Raw genomic sequence first — 27,199 nt, forward strand, 5'->3', positions numbered from 1 at the left:
TCTGCTGAAAACTGCATTCCCTCTCACTGCATGGGGCTGTCAATTAATGATCATAAATGTTTCATGTGTGTATTCCTCAGTTATTATAAGACACAAAACGCATAAACAGCTTGTGGAGAACATTTAAAATCAGAGCATTTTGCCATGGAAACCAATATAATGACATAACTCTGTGGTCACCCTTGACTGAGCTGGCAAAAATAATTCATGATCTGAAGGGATTCACAAGTTCAAGGTAGGAATAACCCCTAACATATTCAGAATGAAAAGAGTCACAGGGATATCTACCTGCACTACAATTCAGTCACAGGTGTTGGGAGAGAAAGGGGACATAATGGGAACGCTGGCTTGTTATCAGAGAGGAAGAGGCAAAGCGAGAGTGTTTACTCTCTGCCAAAGAGGTCAATGAGAGAGTCGAATTTGGTCAACAAAAAAACTATGAATTTGCTACGTGAGGCTTATTTGATCCAATATAAGTTTGGTAATGGTTAGGTTGTTACGGGTGCACTGATATAATTGGATGCACGTAGCATTTCGGCAGAAAAAACATCAACTTTATATCCGAGTTGTGACTGTTGTGCACACGCGTATCTGGCCTCCCATTGGCTAATGGTCCCACCTGATCTCACCACCTCCCGCCTGCCTTCCATCTTTGAGGACATGTATTACCATTGTTAGAGCGGTCACTCGATTATCTTGGAAATATAATAGATACTCTTCATTGTTATGCATTGTTTCCAGGGGGACAGAGTTTGCGATTGGATAGACAGGAAGTTGCATGTTTCACAGAAGGATGTAGCTAGCTAGCTAGCTAAAAGATAAACCTTTATATTGAAAAATAAATGCGTCTAGGACTCTGTGGTGCAAAGACACCAATGTTATTTATGTGTTGAGTTGAAAACCAACGCGTTGGACCTGTTTGGTAACATTACTCGTCGTCGGGATCCAGAAATCAGGTAACGTTAGCTAGCTAAAATGCTATCCAAGTTAGCAGAGGTGTAAATAATCTTTACGTCGATTCTGTTGCAAAACGTTTACTCAGACGGAAAACCTAAACCAGAGTTTCTATTGGACAAATGCAGGTAGGCCCCTCCTCATTTCGTTCTGTTTGTTTCCGTTTGGTTGTTAAACGGTAAACGGTTTCCGTAATGAATACACCCCTGGTTAACTAGATTGCTGAAACCACTGCAGTAGCCAGCTAACATGCCACCTAATTTAACATATCACTGCGTAGCAGTCTGGACTCAGACACAATGTATTGGCACAGACATGCCTTCGTGGGTTTGGGAGTTATGACCACAGCATGTGAGCGGAGCGTGCCCAATTTGACTGGAGCGCAGAACGAGTTTCCCAAGGCTGGAACTTCGGCCTTCTCCAGTAGCGCTCACTTCGTGAGCTCACGCCTCTATCACACTGTGTTATTGCATTTTGGTACCAGAAGTACATTATTTTCCAATGGCACGCTGCGTTTGCCTTGCAGCATTGCGTTGCAGAGGCAGTTGTAGTACGTTCTGTGTGGCGCATACATTGGATTTATTGAACATATGCATCAAACTATACGTGTAGACGGCTTGACAGAAATGGTAGTAGAAGCTGAATGTTGAACTTTTGTTGCACACATATTCAGATGATAGTGCATACAATGTTGTGCAATAACACTGTCGGTGTGCCTGCCCATCATGCATTTGTAGGCTACTTTTTGGACATTTTTATTTTTAGTAATTGTTTTTTGTATGATTTTTTTAAATTTTGTATTTGTAAAATATTTTTTAGTTATTACATTTTTTTGTAGGCTACTTGTGTGCTGCTATAGAGTACCAGGTCAAACAAGAAATGGTTCCAATTGTTTTTCCACCATTCATTTTTCCCATAAGGGATTTTAGTAGCACTTAAAATAAAGGCTGTGTTTTGTGTAGGCTTACCCTGGGGTGACGTTTTGCACAAGACAGTTCTCGTCTCCTAACTCCGCTGCTGTTTCCGCCGCATTGTTCTCAACACCAATATGCTGGTGAACTTTGCACATTGCAACATTGTCTAGGAAAAGGCACCAATTCAACAGCACACTGATGTTTCAGAACTGCGTACAGCGATTGTTATCCAACACAGGAGAATGTGCATTTGTTATAAAATAATATTATTTTTTATTAGTGTTGCACCATTGTCCTTACATAATATAAGGTAGCCTAGTGGTTAGTGTGTTGGGCAAGTAACTGAAAGGTTGCTGGATCGAATCCCTGAGCTGACAAGGTAAAAATCTGTCGTTTTGCCCCCTGAGCAAAGCAGTTAACCCAAAGATGTGGGCATCGATTATGGCAGCCCCCGCACCTTTCTGATTCAGAGGGGTTGGGTTAAATGCGGAAGACACATTTCAGTTGTACAACTGACTAGGTATCCTCCTTGCCCTAATCATCTACAATTTCAGTAGCACATGTCTTAGTGATGGACTGTACCACCCCCACGGCCTCCACAATGGATTAGTCCACTCAAACGGGCGCGAATCAGACGTGTCTTGTAGAGGTCGACCGATTATGATTTTTCAATGGCGATACCGATTATTGGAGGACCCAAAAAAAAAGCCGGTACCGATTAATCGGCCGATTTTATATATATATATATATATATATATATATATATATATATATATATATATATTGTTGTATATTGTTATTGTTGTTGTTGCCATCCTGTGCCTGTCCCGCAGGTGTGATGTTCGGATGTACCGATCCTGTGCAGGTGTCGTTACACGTGGTCTGCCAATGCGAGGATGATCAGCTGTCCGTCCTGTCTCCCTGTAGCGCTGTATTAGGCGTCTCACAGTACATACATTGCAATTTATTGCCGTGGCCACATCTGCAGTCCTCATGCCTCCTTGCAGCATGCCTAAGGCACATTCACACAGATGAGCAGGGACCCTGGGCATCTTTCTTTTTGTGTTTTTCAGAGTCAGTAGAAAGGCCTCTTTAGTGTCCTAAGTTTTCATAACTGTGACCTTAATTGCCTACCGTCTGTAAGCTGTTAGTGTCTTAACGACCGTTCCACAGCTGCATGTTTATGGTTCATTGAACAAGCATAGGAAACGGTGTTTAAACCTTTTACAATGAAGATCTGTGAAGTTATTTGGATTTTTAAGAATTATCTTTGAAAGACAGGGTCCTGAAAAAGGGCCGTTTCTGTTTTTGATGAGTTTATTTGTAATAATGACAATTACAACAAAATTGAATGAACACTTTTATTTTAACTTAATATAAAACATAAATAAAATCAATTTAGTCTCTAAATAATGAAAGATGTATAATTTGGTTTAAATAATGCAAAAACACAGTGTTGGAGAAAGTAAAAGTGCAATATGTGCCATGTAAAAAAGCTAACGTTTAAGTTCCTTGCTCAGAACATGATAACAAATGAAAGCTGGTGGTTCCTTTTAACATGAGTCTTCAATATTCCCAGTTAAGAAGTTTTAGGTTGTAGTTATTATAGGAATTATAGGACTATTTCTCTCTATACCATTTGTATTTCATATACCTTTGACTATTGGATGTTCTTATAGGCACTATAGTATTGCCAGCCTAATCTCGGGAGTTGATAGGCTTGAAGTCATAAACAGCGCTGTGCTTCAAGCATTGTGAAGAGCTGCTGGCAAACGCAGGAAAGGGCTGTTTGAATGAATGCTTACGAGTCTGCTGCTGCCTACCACCGCTCAGTCAGACTGCTCTATCAAATATCAAATCATAGACTTAATTATAATATAATAAACACACAGAAATACAAGCCTTAGGTCAGTAATATGGTAAAATCCGGAAACTATCATTTCGAAAACTTACCTTGGCTCCTTGCTGCACTCGCATAACAGGTGGTCAGCCTGCCACGCAGTCTCCTCGTGGATCGCAATGTAATCGGCCATAATCGGCATCCAAAAATGCAGATTGCCGATTGTTATGAAAACTTGAAATCAGCCCTAATTAATCGGCCAACCTCTAGTGTCTTGTACACCATTTATTATACAATTGACCAGTCGACTAAATGGGATCCGCGCTAGTCCACATCTAAAGAATCATTGTGGAAACTGAAAAGACACTGTCATTGTAGCCAAGGATTTATAAACTAAAAACCTCTTTCAAGGTGCTTTCTGTTTTATAGGGTTAGTTAGTCTAAAAATCTTTAGGCCCACCTATAGAAAAGGAAAAAAACACTCTCTGTAAATCAAATCAAACTGTATTTGTCACATGCGCCAAATACAACAAGTGTAGACCATACTGTGAAATGCTTACTTACAAGCCCGTAACCAATAATGCAGTTCAAGAAGAGTTAAGAAAATATTTAACAAATAAACTAAAGTAAAAAATAATTAAAAGTAACTCAATAAAATAACAATATATACAGGGGCTATATACAGGGGGTACCGGTACCGTGTCAATGTGCGGGGGTGCATGTTATCCGAGGTAATTTGTACATGTAGTTGGGGGTGAAGTGACAGCATAGATAATAAAGCACCTGTAGCAGCAGTGTTAAAAAGAAATGGGGGGGTCAATGTAAATTATCAGGTGGCCATTTGATTAATTGTTCAGCAGTCTTATGGCTTGAGGATATAAGCTGTTAAGGAGCCTTTTGGTCCTAGAATTGGCGCTCCGGTACCGCTTGCCATGCGGTAGCAGAGGAAACAGTCTATGACTTGGGTGACTGGAGTCTCTGACAATTTTTTGGGCTTTCCTCTGACACCGCCTATTATATAGCTCCTGGGTGGCAGGAAACTCTGTAGCGCCTTACTGTCAGATGCCGAGCAGTTTCCATAACAGGCGGTGATGCAACCGGTCAGGATGCTCTCAATGGTGCAGCTGTAGAACTTTTTGAGGATCTGGGGACCCATGCCAAATCTTTTCAGTCTCCTGAGGGGGAAAAGGTGCTGTCGTGCCCTCTTCACAACTGTCTTGGTGTGTTTGGATCATGATAGTTCGTTGGTGATGTGGACACCAAGGAACTTGAAACTCTCGACCCGCTACACTACAGCCCCGTCGATGTTAATGGGGGCCTGTTCGGTCCGCTTTTTCCTGTAGTCCACAATCAGCTCCTTTGTCTTGCTCACATTGAGGGAGAGGTTGTTGTCCTGGCACCACACTGCGCCAAGAGGGTGTTCTCCGCTGCTGGCCTGCTCTCCAGGCACCATCTCATGAGCTTGAAGCAACAGACTCTGTAGACTGAGCCTAGTAAGGCATTTTTAATTTAATTGTAAGTATTTCACAGTCTAAATGCACAATTTATAGACTAATGATTTAATACAACAAAATGTTGAGCGCTTAATGTTCCAGCCAACCTAGTGTGTCGCACTCGCAAATGCTTCACAATTGATTTATTTGTAGGCCTTGAAATAATTTAAATAATAGGCTCAACTCCATTCACATATTATGGTTACGACCAAGTTAAGGTTAGAGAGAAACTAGATAGCTAGTCGAAGTTAGCCTAGCTAGCTAGCTGTGACTTTCAGTTAAAGCTGTCATTCACATGAAAATTGGAGCGTGTTAGCTAACTAACTATTTAGCTAACTAAAGTCAGTATAAATATGCATGTGGAATTAACCAGCAACTATTTATGTTCATAATACGCTCCCACGTGTGAATGAATTAGACCAGCTAATGTCAGTCAACCACTAGCCCTTGATCATGACTCATTTCCATTACATTATACATAAGTCACATAAGAGTCAAGGCATCTTCTGTAGGGGGAGTTTTGTTAAGAGCCCCGAAGCTCAATCTGAACATTAAGCTATCTAGCATGCTCTGAACACCTGTGTGTAAGCGTAACTCGGGAAGTGTAGCGGAAGTGTAGTTTTGTCGGCACTCTTAGCTGGCATGGATCTGTGCAAAACTGCTACGGTAAGTGTATATTTTATTTGAAGGATTCTTTCTTGCTGATGAAAGATAAGGGCCATGTATTTCGAAAGCAGTATCGCAAGCGATGATTATGGACGTTTCGAAATGTTAAAACACAGATTGTAGTTTACATGAGAGTGGTGGGTGAAGCTAATGGCTGAAAACTGTAGGGAGAAGGCAAAATGCCGCCTACTAGTCAATCAACATCCAGGTCATTTAAAAAATATATTGTTATTTATCTAGGCAAGTCAGTTAGGAACAAATTCTTATTTACAATGACGGCCTACACCAGCCAAACCCGGACGACGCTGGGCCAATTGTGCGCTGCCCTATGGGACTCCCAATCACGGCCGGATGTGATAAAGCCTGGAATCGAACCAGGAACTGTAGTGACGCCTCTTGCACTGAGATGCAGTGCCTTAGACCGCTGCACCAACATTTCTCATGCACAGTAGCTTGCCGGAAGATACCGACCGTTACGCTTGTTTACACTGAGCTGCACTGGGGTCAGAATGCGATCCTGGTTACATTTTTTTAATTTAGTTTTTATTTCACCTTTATTTAACCAGGTAGGCAAGTTGAGAACAAGTTCTCATTTACAATTGCGACCTGGCCAAGATAAAGCAAAGCAGTTCGACAACATACAAAAACACAGAGTTACACATGGAGTAAAACAACATACAATCAATGATACAGTAGAAAAAAATAAGACTATATACAATGTGAGCAAATGATGTGAGATAAGGGAGGTAAAGGCAAAAAAGGCCATGGTGGCAAAGTATAGCAAGTAAAACACTGGAATGGTAGATTTGTAATTTGAAGAAAGTTCAAAGTTAAAATATAAATAATATGGTGCAAAGGAGCAAAATAATAAATTAAATAAATAAATACAGTAGGGGAAGAGGTAGTAGTTTGGACTAAATTATAGATGGGCTATGTACAGGTGCAGAGATCTGTGAGCTGCTCTGACAGCTGGTGCTTAAAGCTAGTGAGGGAGATAAGTGTTTCCAGTTTCAGAGATTTTTGTAGTTCGTTCCAGTCATTGGCAGCAGAGAACTGGAAGGAGAGACGACCAAAGGAGGAGTTGGCTTTAGGGGTGACCAGAGAGATATACCTGCTGGAGCGCGTGCTACGGGTGGGTGCTGCTATGGTGACCAGTGAGCGGAGATAAGGGGGACTTTACCTAGCAGGGTCTTGTAGATGACCTGGAGCCAATGTGTTTGGCGACGATTATGAAGCGAAGGCCAGCCAACGAGAGCGTACAGGTCGCAGTGGTGGGTAGTATATGGGGCTTTGGTGACAAAACGGATGGCACTGTGATAGACTGCATCCAGCTTGTTGAGTAGAGTATTGGAGGCTATTTTGTAAATGACATCGCCGAAGTCGAGGATTGGTAGGATGGTCAGTTTTACGAGGGTATGTTTGGCAGCATGAGTGAAGGATGCTTTGTTGCGAAATAGGAAGCCAATTCTAGATTTAACTTTGGATTGGAGATGATTGATGTGAGTCTGGAAGGAGAGTTTACAGTCTAACCAGACACCTAGGTATTTGTAGTTGTCCACAAATTCTAAGTCAGAACCGTCCAGAGAAGTGATGCTGGACGGGCGGGCAGGTGCAGGCAGCGATCGGTTGAAGAGCATGCATTTAGTTTTACTTGTATTTAGGAGCAGTTGGAGGCCACGGAAGGAGTGTTGTATGGCATTGAAGCTCATTTGGAGGTTTGTTAACACAGTGTCCAAAGAAGGGCCAGATGTATACAGAATGGTGTCATCTGCATAGAGGTGGATCAGGGAATCACCAGCACCAAGAGCGACATCGTTGATATATACAGAGAAAAGAGTCGGCCCGAGAATTGAACCCAGTGGTACCCCCATAGAGACTGCCAGAGGTCCGGACAGGCCCTCCGATTTGACACACTGAACTCTGTCTGAGAAGTAGTTGGTAAACCAGGTGAGGCAGTCATTTGAGAAACCAAGGCTGTTGAGTCTGCCGATAAGAATACGGTGATTGACAGAGTCGAAAGCCTTGGCCAGGTTGATAAAGACGGCTGCACAGTACAATCTTTTATCAATGGTGGTTATGAAATCGTTTAGTACCTTGAGCATGGCTGAGGTGCACCCGTGACCAGCTCGGAAACCGGATTGCACAGCGGAGAAGGTACGGTGGGATTCGAAATGGTCATTGATCTGTTCATTAACTTGGCTTTTGAAGACTTTAGAAAGGCAGGGCAGGATGGATATAGGTCTATAACAGTTTGGGTCTAGAGATTCACCCCCTTTGAAGAGGGGGATGACCGCCGCAGCTTTCCAATCTTTAGGGATCTCGGATGATACGAAAGAGAGGTTGAACAGACAGGAGGGACAAAATCCCTCCTGAGATGTGTGCAAACCTGGTGGCCAACTACAAGAAACGTCTGACATCTGTGATTGCCAACAAGGGTTTTGCCACCAAGTACTAAGTCATGTTTTGCAGAGGGGTCAAATACTTATTTCCCTCATTAACATGCAATTCATTTTATAACATTTTTGACATGCGTTTCTCTGGATTTTTTTGTTGTTATTCTGTCTCTCACTGTTCAAATAAACCTACCATTAAAATTATAGACTGATCATTTCTTTGTAAGTGGGCAAACGTACAAAATCAGCAGGGGATCAAATACTTTTTTCCTTCACTGTAGATGAGCGGCAATCAATTCACATATGGTGTCCAGGGCACAGCTGGGAGTTGAGGGGGGTCTATAACAGGCAGCAACAGTGAGAGACTTATTTCTGGAGAGATTCATTTTTAAAATTAGAAGCTCAAACTGTTTGGGCATCGACCTGGAAAGTATGACAGAACTTTGCAAGCTATCTCTGCAGTAGATTGCAACTCCTCCCCCTTAAACACGCTACTTAAGTCAATTAATACAAATTTCAGTAAGCTATTTTCCTTTTCTAAATGTTCGTAGATATTGTTCAGAATGACCAGTAACCCATCATCAACACCCATGGACGCACGGTAGGCGAATTGGTTTGGGTCTAATTGTGATGAGAGAATTTTTGTTTGGATATTTTTTTCAAAACTTTTCATAGGTACAGATGTCAGGGCTACAGGGTGTAAATCGTTATTTTCGTTTAGCCTGTTGTTTTTAGCTATTGGGACAATCAGCGAAACAGCTTCGGGAACGGTAATGCGAGCTGGTCTGCGCATGCCTGAAGTGGACCACCAGTTTTGAGTCCAAGATAGGACAGTGGTGTGGGGCCTGATCGCCTCCATGAAACAAAGCTTTTTAAAACGTTGAGCAACGGAAAGTACAAATTTGCATTTTATCAGACCAATCCAGGCAGTTTCCATCTGCTTTCTTCCATTTTGGTGACTAATGAACGCAACCCAGGCCCTTTCTCATTGCTGGACCCATCACTGCAGCTGAGCTTCTCCACCCAACCCCCCCCCCCCCCCCCCCCCCCCCTTACAAATGGATGGAAATGAGAGGTGATTTATCCAGGTTGCTGCTGCAAGAGCACTAATCAGTGCTAATCTGTTCTGGGCCAGATTAGAGCTTTGTTATCCTACATCTCTCATTTTCCTCTCTGTACAAAGGAGAGGCTCCTTCTGTGTTCCGTCTGTTTTAACACATTTAAAGCAGTGTGTCTTGATTATTGTACTCCTCTCGTGGGGATCTGGTGCGAAGCCGTCGCCGACTAGCTCTTTCGTTTCTCACCTGAGTTGCTTTCCTGTTGCGCAGATGGACGCTCCCTCCTCATCCTCATCTTTCCCTTGGGATTTAGTGTTCATGCTGTCATCATAATTTGTCTCCTATGCGTATTAGCATGAGTCTCAGGCACCGTGGACACTGACTCCCTCTTGTTCTCCTCTTAAATCGCTTTGGAGATTTTCATCTCTTTTTTTTTCTGTGATCCTTTTTTCTTTCCTGGGGGGGAGGTAATCAAGGAGGGGGGTGAAGATGCTGAACCAGGGGGCCGTGATGCTCTTTACAGGGCTGTGTGGGGCACTGGTGGTGCTGGCGATCGCCTACTATACCTACTGGTAAGTCCTTTTGAGGGAGCAGTCGAGGATCGCGCCAGAACTTATAAGAACTTTATAGACATGACTGGTACGTTTGTTGACTCCAACTGCTTGAAGCTGTGGGCAACCACAAACTATAAATTAAAATATATTCTACTGCCTGACACTGGTTTTGGGAGAGTGTAGGCTGGGCTTGGTTGGTTGTTGACTTCTGTGGGTTTGTCTTATTTGTTCAGACGTGGCTCGGGACCTTCTGCTGCTGAACATCTTGGCCAAGTTTAGCCTGTTTCTTCCTTCGGAAGGCCAGTGGAGGCCAGGCTGTTTCTCCCTGTTAATCAGTTTAGCCCTGAGTGGCTATTGCTAATCTCTGCCACATCCCACGTCCAATCAGTGTGTGTGTACCCTTGCATACTTGGTAGCCTGCTAAATGGCATTAACCTGGTACATAATCAATGGCAATTTACATCCTTTGCCTGCCTTGTAGGCTAGGCCATGGGTTGTAAATATTTTCTGTTTCAAGACTCACTGAAACAATTAAACAAATATGGGGACCCCCTATATCAGAAATCACATTAAGACACTTATAAAAATGACATTTCACAATGTGTTAATGCCTACATACATACTAAATGTGAGATGTTTTAGCCTTATTGCTGTTATTTTCAATGTGTAGTTTAATCTACTGAAATCTGTCTGAGCCCCCCTAGTTGAGAAACAGTGGACTTAGGAAATGTTTGGGTAAATCATAAAATTATCATCAAATAACACAATGACACCATTTGGTTTCAAACTAATAGACAAGCAGCCTATACAAGCACCATGCCCATAGAAAGCAAGAGATGAGTTGAGAGACAACTGAACACCCCCAAAATCTCTAGGTCTGTGAATAGACTTGATTTAAAAAATTTTTTTAACACGTGTTCTATTTCTTCCACTCAATTTCATTCAGTGATTAGAATAGTGTGTGTGTGGGGGGGAGACGGAAAGCAGGACGCGGTCTCCCCCACCCCCCTTATTCCTGGGAAAAATTATGGCTGAACTTTTTTAACCTCTTTGTGTGTGTGTGTGTGTCACTCAGTTCGTTGGCCCAGTATTGACGGCCAGCCATTCGTCTGAGGGGATCAGGTGATGGCAGACATCCCCTCCTCCCCATCCGGCCTCTCCCCATCCCCCCTCACCAGGCAGCGCTTTGGCAGGCAGGCTGAGGGAGCGTCTCCCTCTCTCTTCTTTTGTCTCTCTCTCCTTTTTGTTCTGTGTGTGGACAAGTTTCCCACTCTGCTAATGGACGGCCTTGTGAGATGTCATTAGTCAAGACTCCAAAGTTCACTCATGTTTACTGAGGAGCGCTGGTGTTTCTCGCTCTCTCTTTCCCACTGTTTGTAATTCTCACTCTGTTCCTGTCTGTGGGCAAAGCTAGGGCTTCACACTTTGGCAAAACTACTTGCTCTCTCTTCCAGAACAAGGTTAGTGGTATTTATGCTCATTTCCCAGGGGTTATTGGTGTGAATGGGATGTTATTTTATGAATATTGACATCGTTGGGTGATGGAGACATTTTTCCTTTGACCTGTAATTCCGTGTTAAAACTCAATCACCTGTTTGACTGTGAACTGATGCTCCTACTGTAGAGAAATAGATAGGCTATACCTGGTGGTTTAAATAGAGATCAACTGCATTTTAAGCATGCATGCTATTATCTCCTTGCAGCTGCCAGACGCACTGTAGCAACTGTTTGTATTATAATTAGACTGTTTGCAGGGTTGGTGTTGCTGGCTACAGTTTTTACGTTTGACTGCCGCGGTTGTTTGGTGAAAGAATGCAGTCCAATGTATTGCAACCTGATGTCAATGTGGGACAAACCTGAAGTTTGATAGCCTATACCAAAGATCAGTATCCGTAGAGAATGTCACCTGCCCTTGTGGATGTCTGCTTGATTCTTGAGTTTCAGATAAGGTTGTTTTCTGGCCTCCTTCAGTGCTATCTGGAGGAAACGGCCTTCATTTAATGGGCCGTTTAAAACATGGGTCCTACAGACCTACACCACACCCTGTTATGCCTTGGCTTTATGGCATCTATCACAACTCCCCAGGGCAGTGAAGTTAGAACAGAACCTTGAAGTATTGAGAAAGGGGATTGGGAAATCATAGTCAGCCCACAGAGAAATATGCACACGTGTCACTGTGCTTGCTTAACAGTATAGCTTCCTTCCTCACAAGTCCTTACTGACCCTTGATCTTGGATCCTCTGCTTCTCAAACACAAGTGACCTGTGCTTGACTACGCTGTTGAAAAGATAGCAGTTCGATAGCACAGGTGGAGACGTTTCAAGCTGGGGAATGAGGTTATGAATTCAACTCGGTTACCTCCTAAACTCACTCCACAGTGACCCCAGTCGTTGAGCAGAGCACAACTGCAGATCCGGGTCACGGCACCACTACTGCCCGCTTGACAGTGTCTTAGCCAACTATAGAAAAGCTAGCCGTTCGGTAGCTTGAAATGTCTCCACCCACGCTAACATTTACATTTAAGTCATTTAGCAGACGCTCTTATCCAGAGCGACTTACAAATTGTGCCCCAATTCCTATGTCCAATCTCTAAGTAGTGAGGTTATGAATCCAACTCCGTTACACACACACACAGGATGGTGAGAGTTAGTGTGTGTTCAGAGGGACCAAGTCTATGTTCTCACAGCCCTATGTTCCCTCAGTTCCCACAGCCCTATGTTCCCTCAGTTCCCACAGCCCTATGTTCCCACATCCCTATGCTCCCTCAGTTCCCACAGCCCTATGTTCCCTCAGTTCCCACAGCCCTATGTTCCCTCAGTTCCCACAGCCCTATGCTCCCTCAGTTCCCACAGCCCTGTGTTCCCTCAGTTCCCACAGCCCTATGTTCCCTCAGTTCCCACAGCCCTATGTTCTCTCAGTTCCCACAGCCCTATGTTCCCTCAGTTCCCACAGCCCTATGTTCCCTCAGTTCCCACAGCCCTATGCTCCCTCAGTTCCCACAGCCCTATGTTCCCTCAGTTTCCACAGCCCTATGTTCCCTCAGTTCCCACAGCCCTATGTTCTCTCAGTTCCCACAGCCCTATGTTCCCTCAGTTCCCACAGCCCTATGTTCCCTCAGTTCCCACAGCCCTATGTTCCCTCAGTTCCCACAGCCCTATGTTCCCTCAGTTCCCACAGCCCTGTGTTCCCTCAGTTCCCACAGCCCTATGTTCCCTCAGTTCCCACAGCCCTATGTTCCCTCAGTTCCCACAGCCCTGTGTTCCCTCAGTTCCCACAGCCCTGTGTTCCCTCAGTTCCCACAGCCCTATGTTCCCTCAGTTCCCACAGCCCTATGTTCCCTCAGTTCCCACAGCCCTATGTTCCCTCTGCCCTATATGTTCAAGTTATTTGAGTAGATGCTGAGATGCATGTTGTTGTTTTTTATCTCAGAAAATGCCTTTTGGGCTCCTGGAATATTGACAAAAGGTCAAGGTCATAGCGATTAAACAATTCAATAGGTTCCAACAATAAGCATTGGTGCCAACGTTGATTGAAATTGGTTCAGTGGGTACTGAGGTCACTCAAGTCCACGCTCTGTGTGTGGGACCTCCTGTGTAGTAGGTACAGCTGGCCTGTAGTACACACACACACAGCCATTGATTTGACTTGTTTATAGGATGTGATTTGACAAAAACAGTGTGACTTGACTTAATGCTCGTTCCGTTATTAGGCCGCGGTGTAGTTATCAGTGTTTTAGGATGGGTTCTGTATAGCTTTGGAAAGTAGCCTATTTTATTATTGAGATTGGACATAGGAATTGGGGCACAGTAGGTGAAATGTCTGTAGTGGATACAGTATTACTAATTCTGTAGTATTACTAATGATAGTAGTATGTGGAAGGGAGTGGAGTGATGCAGGGCTACTGTTTGAGGGTGTGTGTGGGGTCTAGATTTAGCAAAGTGGACACACCAGAATCCCAGAGAGGTTGAATGGGGCAAGTGTTGCCAATTTAGAGACTTTGTCGCTATATTTAGCGAGTTTTGAAACTTATTGTTATTGTTAAGAGCCTAGCAACAAATGCAGCTACTTATCAGGCTGCCTTGGAGAGTTTTGCCACCGAGGGGTTTTAATAGCATTTGGTGTCTGTTGCCATTCAATTCTGGGATTATCTATCTGCAACAGAAGTCACAGCAACAGCACACAAACAGTTAACACTTGTGACAACTGCTGATGTAAAAAGGGCTATATAAAATATATTTGATTGATTGACAGGCATAGAAGCAAGGGGAGAAGGTGTGTGGCTGGAGAGGGGGCGAAAACGCTACAAGGCAAGTTTGTGCTGTGACTTTGAAATAAAAAGTTGGCAAAACACTGCATGTGGCTAGTTTAGGAGTTGGACACTTGTGTGTGAAAAAGAGAGCAAGAAAGGGAGTGAGTAAGGAGTTGCTGGCCCTTTTCCAACTAGGTGAAAGGGTGTGAGCGTATATGTGTGTGTGGGTATGCGGACATGTACATATCAGTGAGAGGGAGGTTATGTGCAACGCCATTTGGGTGGAAGGGAGTATATTTTTGTGGGCAAGCTGTTTTTAACCTGATAGTTTCCTATTTTATATTGGAGAAATATAAATGGAAATAAGTCACAGAAACTGACTGGTTGTCTGCTGAAGTCCTCAACCTGCTTTTTCTTTTCTTTTTTGTCACAGTTCTCTGAATTATTCAGTTGTATATTGTTTGCAGTCTTTTTTCTTATCTTGTTTGCGGCCATTTGGTGCAAGTTAGATTCTGTTTTGGGAAAGAGGTAAGATTGTTCAGATCTTTCGGTCGTTTTACATTTTTTATTTCACCTTTATTTAACCTCTATGGGCTAGGTGGGACGCACCAGCCAGTGGAATCCCGTGGCGCGATTTTCAAATACCTTAGAAATGCTATTACTTAAATTTCTCAAACATATGACTGTTTTACACCATTTTAAAGACAAGACTCTCGTTAACCTGTTGGGGATAGGGGGCAGTATTTGCACGGCCGGATAAAAAACGTACCCGATTTAATCTGGTTACTACTCCTGCCCAGTAACTAGAATATGCATATAATATGCATATATGTTTGATTTGGATAGAAAACACCCTAAAGTTTCTAAAACTGTTTGAACGATGTCTGTGAGTATAACAGAACTCATTTGGCAGGCCAAAACCTGAGAAGATTCCAAACAGGAAGCGCTCTCTCTGACTATTTCTTGGCCTTCTTGGTCATCTCTAACCAAAACAGGGGATCTCTGGCATAACGTGACATTTTCTAACGCTCCCATAGGCTCTCAGAAGGCGCCAGAACGATGAATGGTGGCTTTGCAGGCCATGGCTGAAAAACAATAGCGCATTTGGATAGTGGTCGATCTGAGGACAATGAGACTGAGGCACGTGCACAAGGCGACACCATGTTTTTATTTTTTCGTCTTTGAACTAAAACAGGGTTTCCCGGTCGGAATATTATCGCTTTTTTACGAGAAAAATCGCATAAAAATAGATTTTAAACCGCGTTTGACATGCTTCGAAGTACGGTAATGGAATATTTAGAATTTTTTGTCACGAAACGCGTCGGGCGCGTCACCCTTCGGATAGTGTCTTGAACGCACGAACCAAACGCCGCTATTTGGATATAACTATGGATTATTTTGAACCAAACCAACATTTGTTATTGAAGTAGAAGTCCTGGGAGTGCATTCTGACGAAGAACAGCAAAGGTAATCCAATTTTTCTTATAGTAAATCTTAGTTTGGTGAGTGACACACTTGGTGGGTGTCAAAATAGCTAGCCTGTGATGCCGGGCTATCTACTCAAAATGTGCTTTCACCGAAAAGCTATTTTAAAATCGGACATAGCGATTGCATAAAGGAGTTCTGTATCTATAATTCTTAAAATAATTGTTATGTTTTTTGTGAACGTTTATCGTGAGTAATTTAGTAAATTCACCGGAAGTGTTCGGTGGGAATGCTAGTCACATGCTTGTCACATGCTAGTCACATGCTAGTCACATGCTAATGTAAAAAGCTGGTTTTTGATATAAATATGAACTTGATTGAACAAAACATGCATGTATTGTGTAACATAATGTCCTAGGTGTGTCATCTGATGAAGATCATCAAAGGTTAGTGCTGCATTTAGCTGTGGTTTGGGTTTATGTGACATTATATGCTAGCTTGAAAAATGGGTGTCTGATTATTTCTGGCTGGGTACTCTGCTGACATAATCTAATGTTTTGCTTTCGTTGTAAAGCCTTTTTGAAATCGGACAGTGTGGTTAGATTAACCAGGTAGGCTAGTTGAGAACAAGTTCTCATTTGCAACTGCGACCTGGCCAAGATAAAGCAAAGCAGTTCGACACATACAACAACACAGAGTTACACATGGAATAAACAAACATACAGTCAATAATACAGTAGAAAAAGTCTAGATACAGTATGTGCAAATGAGGTATGATAAGGGAGGTAAGGCAATAAATAGGCCAAGGTGGCGAAGTAATTACAATATAGCAATTAAACACTGGAATGGTAGATATGCAGAAGATGAATGTGCAAGTAGAGATACTGGGGTGCAAAGGAGCAAGATAAATAAATAAATAAATACAGTATGGGGATGAGGTAGTTGGATGGGCTATTAACAGATGGGCTATGTACAGGTGCAGTGATCTGTGAGCTGCTCTGATAGCTGGTGCTTAAAGGTAGTGAGGGAGATATGAGTCTCCAGCTTCAGTGATTTTTGCAGCTCGTTATTGGCAGCAGAGTACTGGAAGGAAAGGCGGCCAAAGGAAGAATTGGCTTTGGGGGTGACCAGTGAGATATACCTGCTGGAGCGCGTGCTACGGGTGGGAGCTGCTATGGTGACCAGTGAGCTGAGATAAGGCGGGCCTTTACCTAGCAGAGACTTGTAGATGACCTGGAGCCAGTGGGTTTGGTGACGCGTATGAAGCGCGGGCCAGTCAACAAGAGCGTACAGGTCGCAGTGGTGGGTAGTATACGGGGCTTTGGTGACAAAACGGATGGCACTGTGATAGACTGCATCTAATTTGTTCAGTAGAGTGTTGGAGGCTGTTTTGTAAATGACATCGCCGAAGCCGAGGATCGGTAGGATGGTCAGTTTTACGAGGGTATGTTTGGCAGCATGAGTGAAGGATGCTTTGTTGCGAAATAGGAAGCCGATTCTAGATTTTATTTTGGATTGGAGACGCTTGATGTGAGTCTCGAAGGAGAGTTTACAGTTTAACCAGACACCTAGGTATTTGTAGGTCCACATATTCTAAGTCAGAACCGTCCAGAGTAGTGATGCTAGACGGGCGGGCAGGTGCGGGCAGCGATCGGTTGAAGAGCACGCATTTAGTTTTACTTGCATTTAAGAGCAGTTGAAGGCCACGGAAGGAGAGTTGTATGGCATTGAAGCTCGTCTGGAGGTTAGTTAACACAGTGTCCAAAGAAGGGCCAGATGTATACAGAATAGTGTCATCTGCGTAGAGGTGGATCAGAGAATCAACAGCAGCAAGAGTGACATCATTTATGTATACAGAGAAGAGAGTCGGCCCGAGAATTGAACCCTGTGGCACCCCCATAGAGACTGCCAGAGGTCCGGACAACAGGCCCTCCGATTTGACACACTGAACTCTATCAGAGAAGTAGTTGGTGAATCAGGCGAGGCAATCATTTGAGAAACCAAAGCTGTTGAGTCTGCCGATAAGAATGTCGTGATTGACGGAGTCGAAAGCCTTGGCCAGGTTGATGAATACGGCTGCACAGTAATGTCTCTTATCGATGGCGGTTATGATATCGTTTAGGACATTGAGCGTGGCTGACTGTTAAACTGATTTAAACTGATTGTGACTAGTTTGTAATGATGTTCTTCTCTGTCCCACAGGTCTGTGGTATTGGCTGACGGGCCGTGCAAACGGGGCTTGTGAAGGGAACCCACCGTGGTTAGTTGCACTGGAATTTCTGAAGACTATCACCCTTCCACTATTAACTCGGCCTCATCAAAGGGGTCAGGAGTTTTCCCTGACCATGTGACCAGACTAAGAAAACTCTGGGTCATAGTCAATAAGGCTCAGACCTATTCCTGGTCAGATCAGTTGGTCAGAGGAAACTCCTTTCCTTACTCATGTTCAGAAACATCCTCTTTTAAAGGGTAGGAAGCATGAGTTTTTACTCACCGAAGTAACAACAGTGTGGTCAAAGACTTAGTAACTTAATTGTAGTCATGATCATAGCTATGTAATTTTTGTGTACATATTAACTTATTTTAGATATCTTCAGAACTACCCACAATGCACTATTTCTCAACGTCATATGGAGAACCGGTGCTACCTGGGGGTATTTTCCACAGCATTAAATGGAAATGCTTAGTTTTTTTATGGTGTTCTCCCCCAGGTCGGCCGTAGTGTGTTGGTAGCCCTGCTAGCCCCTAGACAGCCCTGGCCATGGGGCTGATAGCGTACATCAAGAGCCTGTTCATCCTGCAGCTGCTCGTTGGCTTTGTGTTTGTGGTCAGCGGCCTCATCATCAACTTCATTCAGCTCTGCACCTGCGTCCTATGGCCCATCAACAGGCAGCTCTACAGAAAGATCAACACCCGTCTCTCCTACTCCCTCTGGAGCCGTGAGTCACACTCAGTCTTGAGTCGTGTATGTGTATTTGTTTGTTTGTGTGTGTGTGTGTGGGAGGAGGAGCTCGGCTCAGAGCAGCACATCCTGTCTGTTGTCCCAAAACAAACCAGTCTTAAATGCAGTGTAAACTCCACCCACATAGTGTACTGGTTTTGGTGTTCCCCTCTATCCCTTTCCTTGCTGTGTTGTGTGCATTCCTCTCTCATGCGGTCTGTGTGGGGCTGCCGGTGAACAATGGGCGCAATGGATTTTGGTCATTGTAGTTCATTAACACGTTTTCTGCACTGAACTAGGTTGAATATTTGTCTGAAAACTACAACTCCCTACAGCATCTCACAGTTCATTCTTGATTTGATGTCTCTTGTGCTTGATAGGATTTCTCTCTAGAGAAACGGGCGTTGTGCTCACAAAAGTAATTGAACCAACTTCAGTCAATTTGTTAATAATCAAACATAAAAATAAAAAATTATGAACAGACTAAGGATTGATTGGTTGATGCGCAGATAGTACTCTGGCTCGACCATGTGTGAACGCTACAGCATTTATTATTATTTTTTTACCATTATTTAACTAGGCAAGTCAGTTAAGAACAAATTCTTATTTTCAATGACAGCCTACCGGGGAACAGTGGGTTAACTGCCTTGTTCAGGGGCAGAATGACAGATTTTTTAAAAAACTTGTCAGCTCGAGGATTCGATCTTGCAACCTTTCGGTTACTAGTCCAACGCTCTAACCACTAGGCGTGTGTGTGTCTGTGTGTGAGAAGCCTGTATCACGGGAATCTGGTTCAGTTCAGCCTACTTATTGGTTACACCCACAGGGTGTTATTTTCATTAGGAAGAACATAGCTTGTTTCCTAGCATAAACATACACTGTTATTGTTAACTGAGTTTACACTGATGTGATTTTTACAGGTTCAATGTTTTGTGCCGGAATTGAGACTGGTGTAATGTAATTCGTTGCGACTGGTTACATTCTGACCACACCGCTCCCATCGCGTGGGCGAACGTGGCAAAATAAATGTACATGTTATTCAGTCATTGCACCCACGTCTGCGTAGCCAGGCACCAACATAGAACTTGGTTCTATTTGTGATGCGCTGCAAGTCCTGCCTCTCCCATCTCCTCATTGGTTTTTAGGAGCATATACCCACGTGGGTGATTGAAAGACGAACTGAGGTCCACAATCCAGAGCAGTTGGTGGTGGTAATGCACCTTAAAGTTGGTTGCCAACCTCCATATAAAGGCCAGAGAAGAAGAAGAAGCCTGAAGGAGGAGAGATTATTAGAAACAAACTCGGTTTACCGTTTTATCTGTGGATTAATTGTCAGGGTAGAGGACCTTGTGCATTTCAGGTAAAATAACAACTCAACGTTTATATACCAGGACAAATTAGCTAGCAACAGCAAGCTAGCTAGCTAAATTGTCATAAATATTTGCTTATCGACCTGTCCCCAAATGAATATAGTTGGTTTTGATATTTCAACCTGCGTGTCCTGATCGTGTCTGGTGTGGGGGGACAAAATTGACTGCAGTTTGATGTGACTGGGTGATTGATTGTGACTGCGTTTACACTGGTTGGTTGTCTTAACTCTCTGCTGGCCCTCTCTGTCCTGCAGAGCTGGTGATGCTGCTGGAGTGGTGGTCGGGGACAGAATGCACCATATTCGCAGACCAGGCCACGGTGGACAAATTTGGCAAGGAGCACGTCATCATCATCCTCAACCACAACTACGAGATCGACTTCCTCTGCGGCTGGACCATGTGTGAACGCTACGGCGTGCTTGGAGTGAGTACGTGTGTGTGTGTGATAGAGAGGGGGATTGAGTTTAGCTGCCTATATCTACTGTTTATGAAAATAAAATGTTTGGTAGGTTAGCTGAACGAAGTCGTCTTGTCTTCTCAGGCTTCAAAGGTATTGGCCAAGTACGAACTGCTGAAGGTGCCTCTGATTGGCTGGACCTGGTACTTCCTGGAGATTGTCTTCTGTAAGAGGAAGTGGGAGGAGGACAGAGACACCGTGTTCAAAGGCCTGACCCAGCTAAAGGATTACCCTGAGTTTATGTGGGTGAGTAGGACGACAAACTGACAACACAATTACCTTTGCCCCTCTCCCTCTGACCGTCCGCGCGTCTCTGTATGGAGTTGTACCCTGGGGTGTGTTCATTAAGCTACAAACAGATGAAAAACGCACATTTCTGTTTACCGTTGCATGACGTTTTCTGCTGAGTGCCCAAATAAACACGCCCCAGATTTGTTTGTGTGTACATGCACACAATCTAAGCCAGTAATCTGACAAACTCTGATGGGGGGGAAAATGCAAGGGAGAGAGGGTCTGAGGGGAGGAACCAAAGAAATACAACTGAGATTCTGTGTGTGTGTTGTTTGTGCATGTGTACGTGTTACTGTGGACAGTGTTGCCAGAGAGGCAGGGTGTGTCTGAGGTAGTTCACCTCTGTTTGCGTTCCTACCTTCTGTAGTTTCCAGTGGGACAAACAGGGATTACAAGGTCATGAGCTTTAGTGTGTTAAGTGTTTACCCTCCAAAGACATCAACAGTGTGCGTGTGTGTTGACTTGTCTCTATCTCTCTCTCTCTCTCTCTCTCTCTCTCTCTCTCTCTCTCTCTCTCTCTCTCTCTCTCTCTCTCTCTCTCTCTCTCTCTCTCTCTCTCTCTCTCTCTCTCTCTCTCTCTCTCTCTCTCTCTCTCTCTCTCTCTCTCTCTCTCTCTCTCTCTCTCTCTCTCTCTCTCTTCTCTCTATCTCTCTCTCTCTCTCTCTCTCTCTTTCTTCAGTTCCTCTTGTACTGTGAAGGCACCCGTTTCACACCGAAGAAGCATGAGATCAGTATGGAGGTAGCAGAGAGTAAAGGTCTACCGAAACTCAAATACCATCTACTGCCCAGAACCAAAGGCTTCACCACAACACTGAGCTGTCTCAAAGGCACAGGTGGGACACACACACACACACACAAGCACGTGCACACACACATTTGCAGCATCACACTCATGGTTGCACTCTTTCCTTCCTCAGTATCTGCTGTGTACGACGTGACACTAAATTTCAGAGACAAGAAGGTCCCAACGTTGTTGGGAATCGTCAGTGGAAAGAAGTACATGGCAGATATGAATATCAAGTAGGTGGCGCCAGTCCCTCTCCCACAAACAAAGCCAGTGCACTGGTCCTAAATGTGAGCTATGGGTCCTTTGACCTGCTGACTTACTGTATCTCCAGTACGGTGACTTGCTGCCCTTTAGTAGCGTTGTACTAAACTGACAGTTCCTCTCCTTCCTGTATAGGCGGTACCCAGTGGAGGAAATCCCAGAGGACGAGAAGGAGTGTGCAACCTGGCTTCACAAGCTCTACCAGCAGAAGGTGCTGGGAACTCAGCTTTCCCTCCCATTTATTTACCCTTTCTAGCCATAAGTCAATGACTCCACTAATATAATATTGACAACATTCTCTCTTTCTTCCTTTCTCTTTCTGTAGGATGCACTGCAGGAGCACTACGAGAACGAGGGCAGTTTCCCCGGTCCCACCATCAAGCCCCCCCGTCGGCTGTGGACGCTGCTCAACTTCCTCTTCTGGGCCACCCTGCTTCTCACCCCCCTCCTCAACTTCGCCTGTGGGGTGTTTGTCAGCGGCTCTCCCCTCCTCATCGTCGGCTTCCTGATCTTCTGCATCATCGGTGCGGATGCCACCCCTACTGCTTTTTCCAAGTTCTTATGTTGTTAGGACCTTCCTGTACTATATAATCTAATTTTGACTCATTATTGGCTGTTTTCCCGAACACAGAATAAGCCTAGTCCTAGACTAAAAAGCTATTTCAATAGAGATTCTCCATTAAGCATGCGTTTTAGTCCGAGTGGCGCAGTGGTCTAAGGCACTGCATCTCAGTGCAAGAGGCGCCACTACAGTCCCTGGTTCCAATCCAGGCTGTATCACATCCGGCCGTGATTGGGAGTCCCATAGGGTGGCGCTCAATTGGCCCAGTGTCGTCCAGGTTTGGCCAGGGGTAGGCCGTCATTATAAATAAGAATTTGTTCTTAACTGACTTGCCTAGTTAAATAAATACATATTTATCTGCTCTAAATGTATAGTTTTATAAAGCATGACTCCAGACTACCCTTTTCCACTGGTGGGACTGGTGCAACCAACGTTTTCAGTTGATGGCACCAGCACCAATTTTTTCAACACTGAGCGCCAATTAATGACCAGTGGTTTTGCATTCCATACAGAACCAGGCTGATGATGAATAGCCATCTTTTAAATTATGTAAGCGCCCCTGCAGAAATCAAAGTCTGTCTGTCTGTTTAAGATGGAATTATCTGTTGTAGTGTCAGAATGGTTTGAGGTTCAAACTAATATGACCCCTCTATGGGATAAGACTCTCCCGAACACATACAAGATAAGACTCTCCCGAACACATACAGGATTCCCACAAGCCTCACAAGACTCGTCTGAAGGTAGACAGACCGATACGATATAAAAAAAATGAATGGAAATATATATGGAAGTACTTTAGTGCCAAAAACAAAGGGGTTAAATACAGGTAAAAATAATAATAATTTATAACTAATATCTCTTCGATATAGGACAGACACTTCAAAATATACCTCCTTTTCATTTATTTTTGGGCTATCTGTTGTGCCATGTATGAATGTTATTCAATACGTTAATAAGGGCTAATAGCAGTAAGACCAAATTAAATGTTTAATCAAAAACTAATTATATTTTGTTATATACTTAGAGGTCATAAAATTCTAAATCAAATAGCTAACCCAGCCCTGGGCCCTTTGACCTAAGGGGGTCATATTCACATTGATTGTTTGGTTAGATTTTCTTCTCTCAACAATCTCAAAAAAGGTGCTATTGTATGGGGTCAATTTCACGCCATATGTATTGAATTAAAAATGAAAAACATAAAATAAAGTTGAGAATGTAAACATATTTTCAAGGACGGGTGAAATAATGGATGCAAAAATAGTTTTTTTTCTTTTTTTTTCGCTTAAACTTTCCCAGAAACCAATCCTATTGAATAGATTTTGCCTACGCTCTTGCCTGCTACCTTTTGGTTATGCTCCTCGTATCTTTGCTTTCGATGTATGTTTCTTTGCTTTTACCGCCAGTCTATTCGATTTGCGAGTTTTGGTATTATTTTTCCATGAAGGGCGGGTTTTAGAGGGAGGCGTAAATGAGTCTCCGTTGGTCCGCTAGTTTTGGAGTGATGGTTTGTCTTAACCCAATCAATGAACATGATAGACAGGCTTTTTTTCTATTGCCTACTTAAGTAGACGGTCTGACGCCATCTCGTTTTAGGGTTTTAGCTAACGTACTTCAAAATTCTCAGTCACGGGTCAGTAATGTACGGATATTAGAAGCATGTCTATCTAATACATTTAATGACAAACCATCTAACTACTTAGGTAAACATATGAATTACCTGTCGCACAACGTTGGTAACTGGTTCGCCATACACCTGCGTCGAATGTTGTGCAACAGGTAGTCTTTTTGAATTCAATACATATGGTGTGAAATTGACCCCATACTATTGTTATCGATTTTGAACAGTCACTCTACAGTTGTAGGGCCCTATAAAATCTGTTTTATCTTTTCGTAAATTCCGTTTTCCTGATTCTATCTTTGCAGTCAACATTTAATCGGAAGTTTTTTGGGAAAGACTTTTGAAATGTTCATTCAAACAGTGCATGATGACTGAATGAGTGTTTTGGTCGCAGTGTTGAGCCCTGTATAGTATGTACATGTGATTGCCTACACCTGTATCTGCACTTTGTTCATTTGTATTATACCTAAGTTTTTTTTGTTTTTGTTTTCTGCTTTCTTTCTACTATTATTGACATCTCTCTCTGTCTCCTCTCTCCACAGCCTCCATAGCAGTGCGCCGCCTGATCAGTGTATCTGAGGTGAACAAAACCGGCTCTACTTACGGCAAAATGGAGGGCAAGAAGGAGAACTAGAACTCTTTATGGCAGTCACATTACGTTCCCTCTACTGTCAACACTCGGGGTCTGAGCGGTCGTTGCGGCCCCCGCACAGATACACCCTGTGCAGCCACCCTCCTGCAAAAATATGTTAAAACACAGCAGGAGGGTCAGGGGGGGATATAACTGAATAGACTTTTTAGATGTAAGTTAAAATATTGATTATGATGATTGTGACTCAGAACAAAATTTGAAATGGAATTGTTGCAGTTGACTCCCAGTGAATGCATCCTTCCAGTGAGAGGGGGGTGACAGACAGCAGGACTGAATGGTAGATACCAGGGGGTGTATCTCTTTAACAACCAACACTCCCTGCACCGCAGCTCGAGGTCCCCCATCGGTGTCGGTCTCCTCTGCACAGCCATGTGGTTTCACCTCATCCACATGCTGCAGAATTTTCATGTTTCAGCGGTACCACTTCCTCCAACATGCACGCCACTTCCTGCCACAGTAGCCCACCCTAAAGAAGTTCTCTCCACCTATCAAAGATCCCAATTTTCTGCTTCAGTATCTCTGACTGGGCCAGCCCAATACCAGTCAGATGTCCCTCTGTAATTTCAGCAAGGGGCTCTACTGTCTGGAGAAGACAGATTCCCAGCATGCTTTAGGTCCCCACCCTTACCCCCATGAAGGTTGGGTGTGGAGGTGAAGGAATCTTAACGCCTCTGAGCACATCCTGTTATTTGTTTGTCTGTCTCCTCATGAAACTTGTGCTGAATTCTGACACAAACGAGATTGAGCATGCTGCTACTCCTCCCGTCCTTCCCAGAAAAGCACAGACGTGACGGCCAACCTCGCACCAATAAAATGCAGTATTTAATGTTAATATAAAGCCAGGCTTGGGCCTGAGTTGATTTCTGAATTGCTTGTAGACCCCAGAAATACTGATTGTTATAAACAATAAAACATTTATCGTTTGGTTGCCAATGAATATACAAAAGTGATTGAATGATGGGATTTCATTTCTTTCCCTACAGTACTCTGGCGTGAATTCTTCAAAGGGTTTTGAAGAGCGCATTTTGTCAATGGTGGATAATTAACACAAATGAATTGTAAAATAGTTAGGGCTACCATCTCACCACACCCTGGTCCCCTGTCTATTTGACCCCTTAGTGTATGCAATATAAAATCCATAACCACAGTTTGAATGCCTTTAGGCCCAATATAAGGTGACACAAAGCTAGTATAGGAGTCGTCCAGTGAACAACAGCTGAGGACTTGTCTGAGGATGACATCATCACTAACACTGGCTGTCCCTACCATCCAACTCGGCTGCCAGCAGAATAGATTTTCCAGCATTTTATAAGAAAAATATGCATAATACTTAATGCATGGCCAGTTATTGGCATTCTAAAATGATATGCCCCTCCCACCCCCTGAAATTAGCCCAATAACATATTATTTAAAAGTAGGCCTACATGACCCATATTATCAGACAGGTGTGTTATTTTAGAAATAAGACTGCTCACCAATGTATAAAACTGATGAAGCATAGTGGCTATAAATAGATGGCTGAAGCATGGGGTTAACCATCTGCATTAATACCCCACTGGTCTAATAATTAGATCATCTTTTTGCTAGTTAGCCAGGTATTGATGAGCCCAGTATGGGACAGTGGAGAAAGCAAAGCTGTTAGCAGCACACAGGTGCTGCTGATACTACTGCTTCATCTGCTGTTGCTGCTTCTACTGCTGTTGCTCCTACTGCTATTGCTGCTCCTACTGCTATTGCTGCTCCTACTGCTTCGTCTGTTGCTGCTGCTCCTGCTGCAGCTTGGTTCTTCAGCAGAGTCAAAAGAACCAACATATCCAACCGATGGAGCTGCTGGTCCATGATCAGCCACAGCAGGCTAGACAGAAGCCCAGGGTGGAGTTGGGCTCTGGCTTGGTGGGCAATGGTATTTGCCTCTGGGTCCGTTGATCATGCCAGAGTGGTTGGTGGAAAGGGGCTCCATGTGTTACGTGGATAACCCGGGAACCAGGTGACCAGGTTTGGTGCCAGGTAGGACTTGCTAGGCACGGGCACCAGATGGCAGATGGGTTCCATGCCAGCGCTGCTTCCGAAGGCCTCTCACCACTTCTTCTAATTCTGACAGCCTGGGGCAATGTCTAAACAGTGTGTTCTGATTAGCTCAAGAGTACTGGAGCATGGTGTTAACAACACTAAAAGTGTTGTCTACCTCTAGTTTTCACAGAGGGTAATGTTTGACAAGGGTCTCTAAGTAAATCAAATGATTAAAAGGCAAAATAACCGCTGGCATGTATGTTTGCAAATTGTGAGTTTTCTACTGTACTCCATTAATGTTGGACGTGCCTCTACAAAACCATACTACACAATAGCATCCCTCGATCATGTGTGGTACTTACTATAGAATGTTGTAGAACAGCCTTTCTTAAAGTATTGGTCGCGTACCTGTTAATGGTGGGTCGGCGACGTGTCAGAGTAAATGTATAATTATTGAATCAATTACTGGAATTGATTTGGCCAAGTGCAACTGCGGTCTCTGCTCAGATTGGCAGCTGCGCGAGTGGGAGAGGGAGATGCCTGTGTGCTTTGCGGTTTACCGGATCTTTTCTCTGGAGTTTTCTTGAAGATCACTCACGCTGCAGCGCTGTCGTTCAACAGCAGATGATGATGCGCTGTCTGTCACTGATGTCTTTAAATGGACTCATGCTAGAAACCAGTTCTGACTGAGCTCAATAGTCATG

General features: G+C 43.7%; 1 protein-coding gene across 4 annotated transcripts; it reads left to right on the plus strand.

The window, feature by feature from the left end:
- The first annotated feature begins 672 nt into the window (after positions 1-672).
- On the plus strand, positions 673-25,431 carry LOC115179874 (1-acyl-sn-glycerol-3-phosphate acyltransferase gamma). 4 transcript variants are annotated; one of them, XM_029741761.1, is made up of 10 exons: positions 673-956; positions 17,749-17,806; positions 18,258-18,485; positions 20,112-20,281; positions 20,399-20,560; positions 21,285-21,438; positions 21,523-21,625; positions 21,789-21,864; positions 21,979-22,177; positions 24,376-25,431. In XM_029741761.1, exons 3-10 carry the CDS (start codon positions 18,308-18,310, stop codon positions 24,465-24,467), a joined length of 1,134 nt encoding a protein of 377 aa, XP_029597621.1. In that variant the 5' UTR covers positions 673-956; positions 17,749-17,806; positions 18,258-18,307; the 3' UTR covers positions 24,468-25,431. The 4 variants fall into 4 exon arrangements, with proteins under 4 accessions (XP_029597621.1, XP_029597620.1, XP_029597622.1 ...); XM_029741760.1 differs by lacking the exon at positions 673-956 and adding an exon at positions 11,038-11,332; XM_029741762.1 differs by lacking the exon at positions 673-956 and adding an exon at positions 14,398-14,649.
- Positions 25,432-27,199: the final 1,768 nt, after the last annotated feature.

This window comes from Salmo trutta, chromosome 39 (assembly GCF_901001165.1).
Source record: "Salmo trutta chromosome 39, fSalTru1.1, whole genome shotgun sequence".
NCBI lineage: Eukaryota > Metazoa > Chordata > Actinopteri > Salmoniformes > Salmonidae > Salmo > Salmo trutta.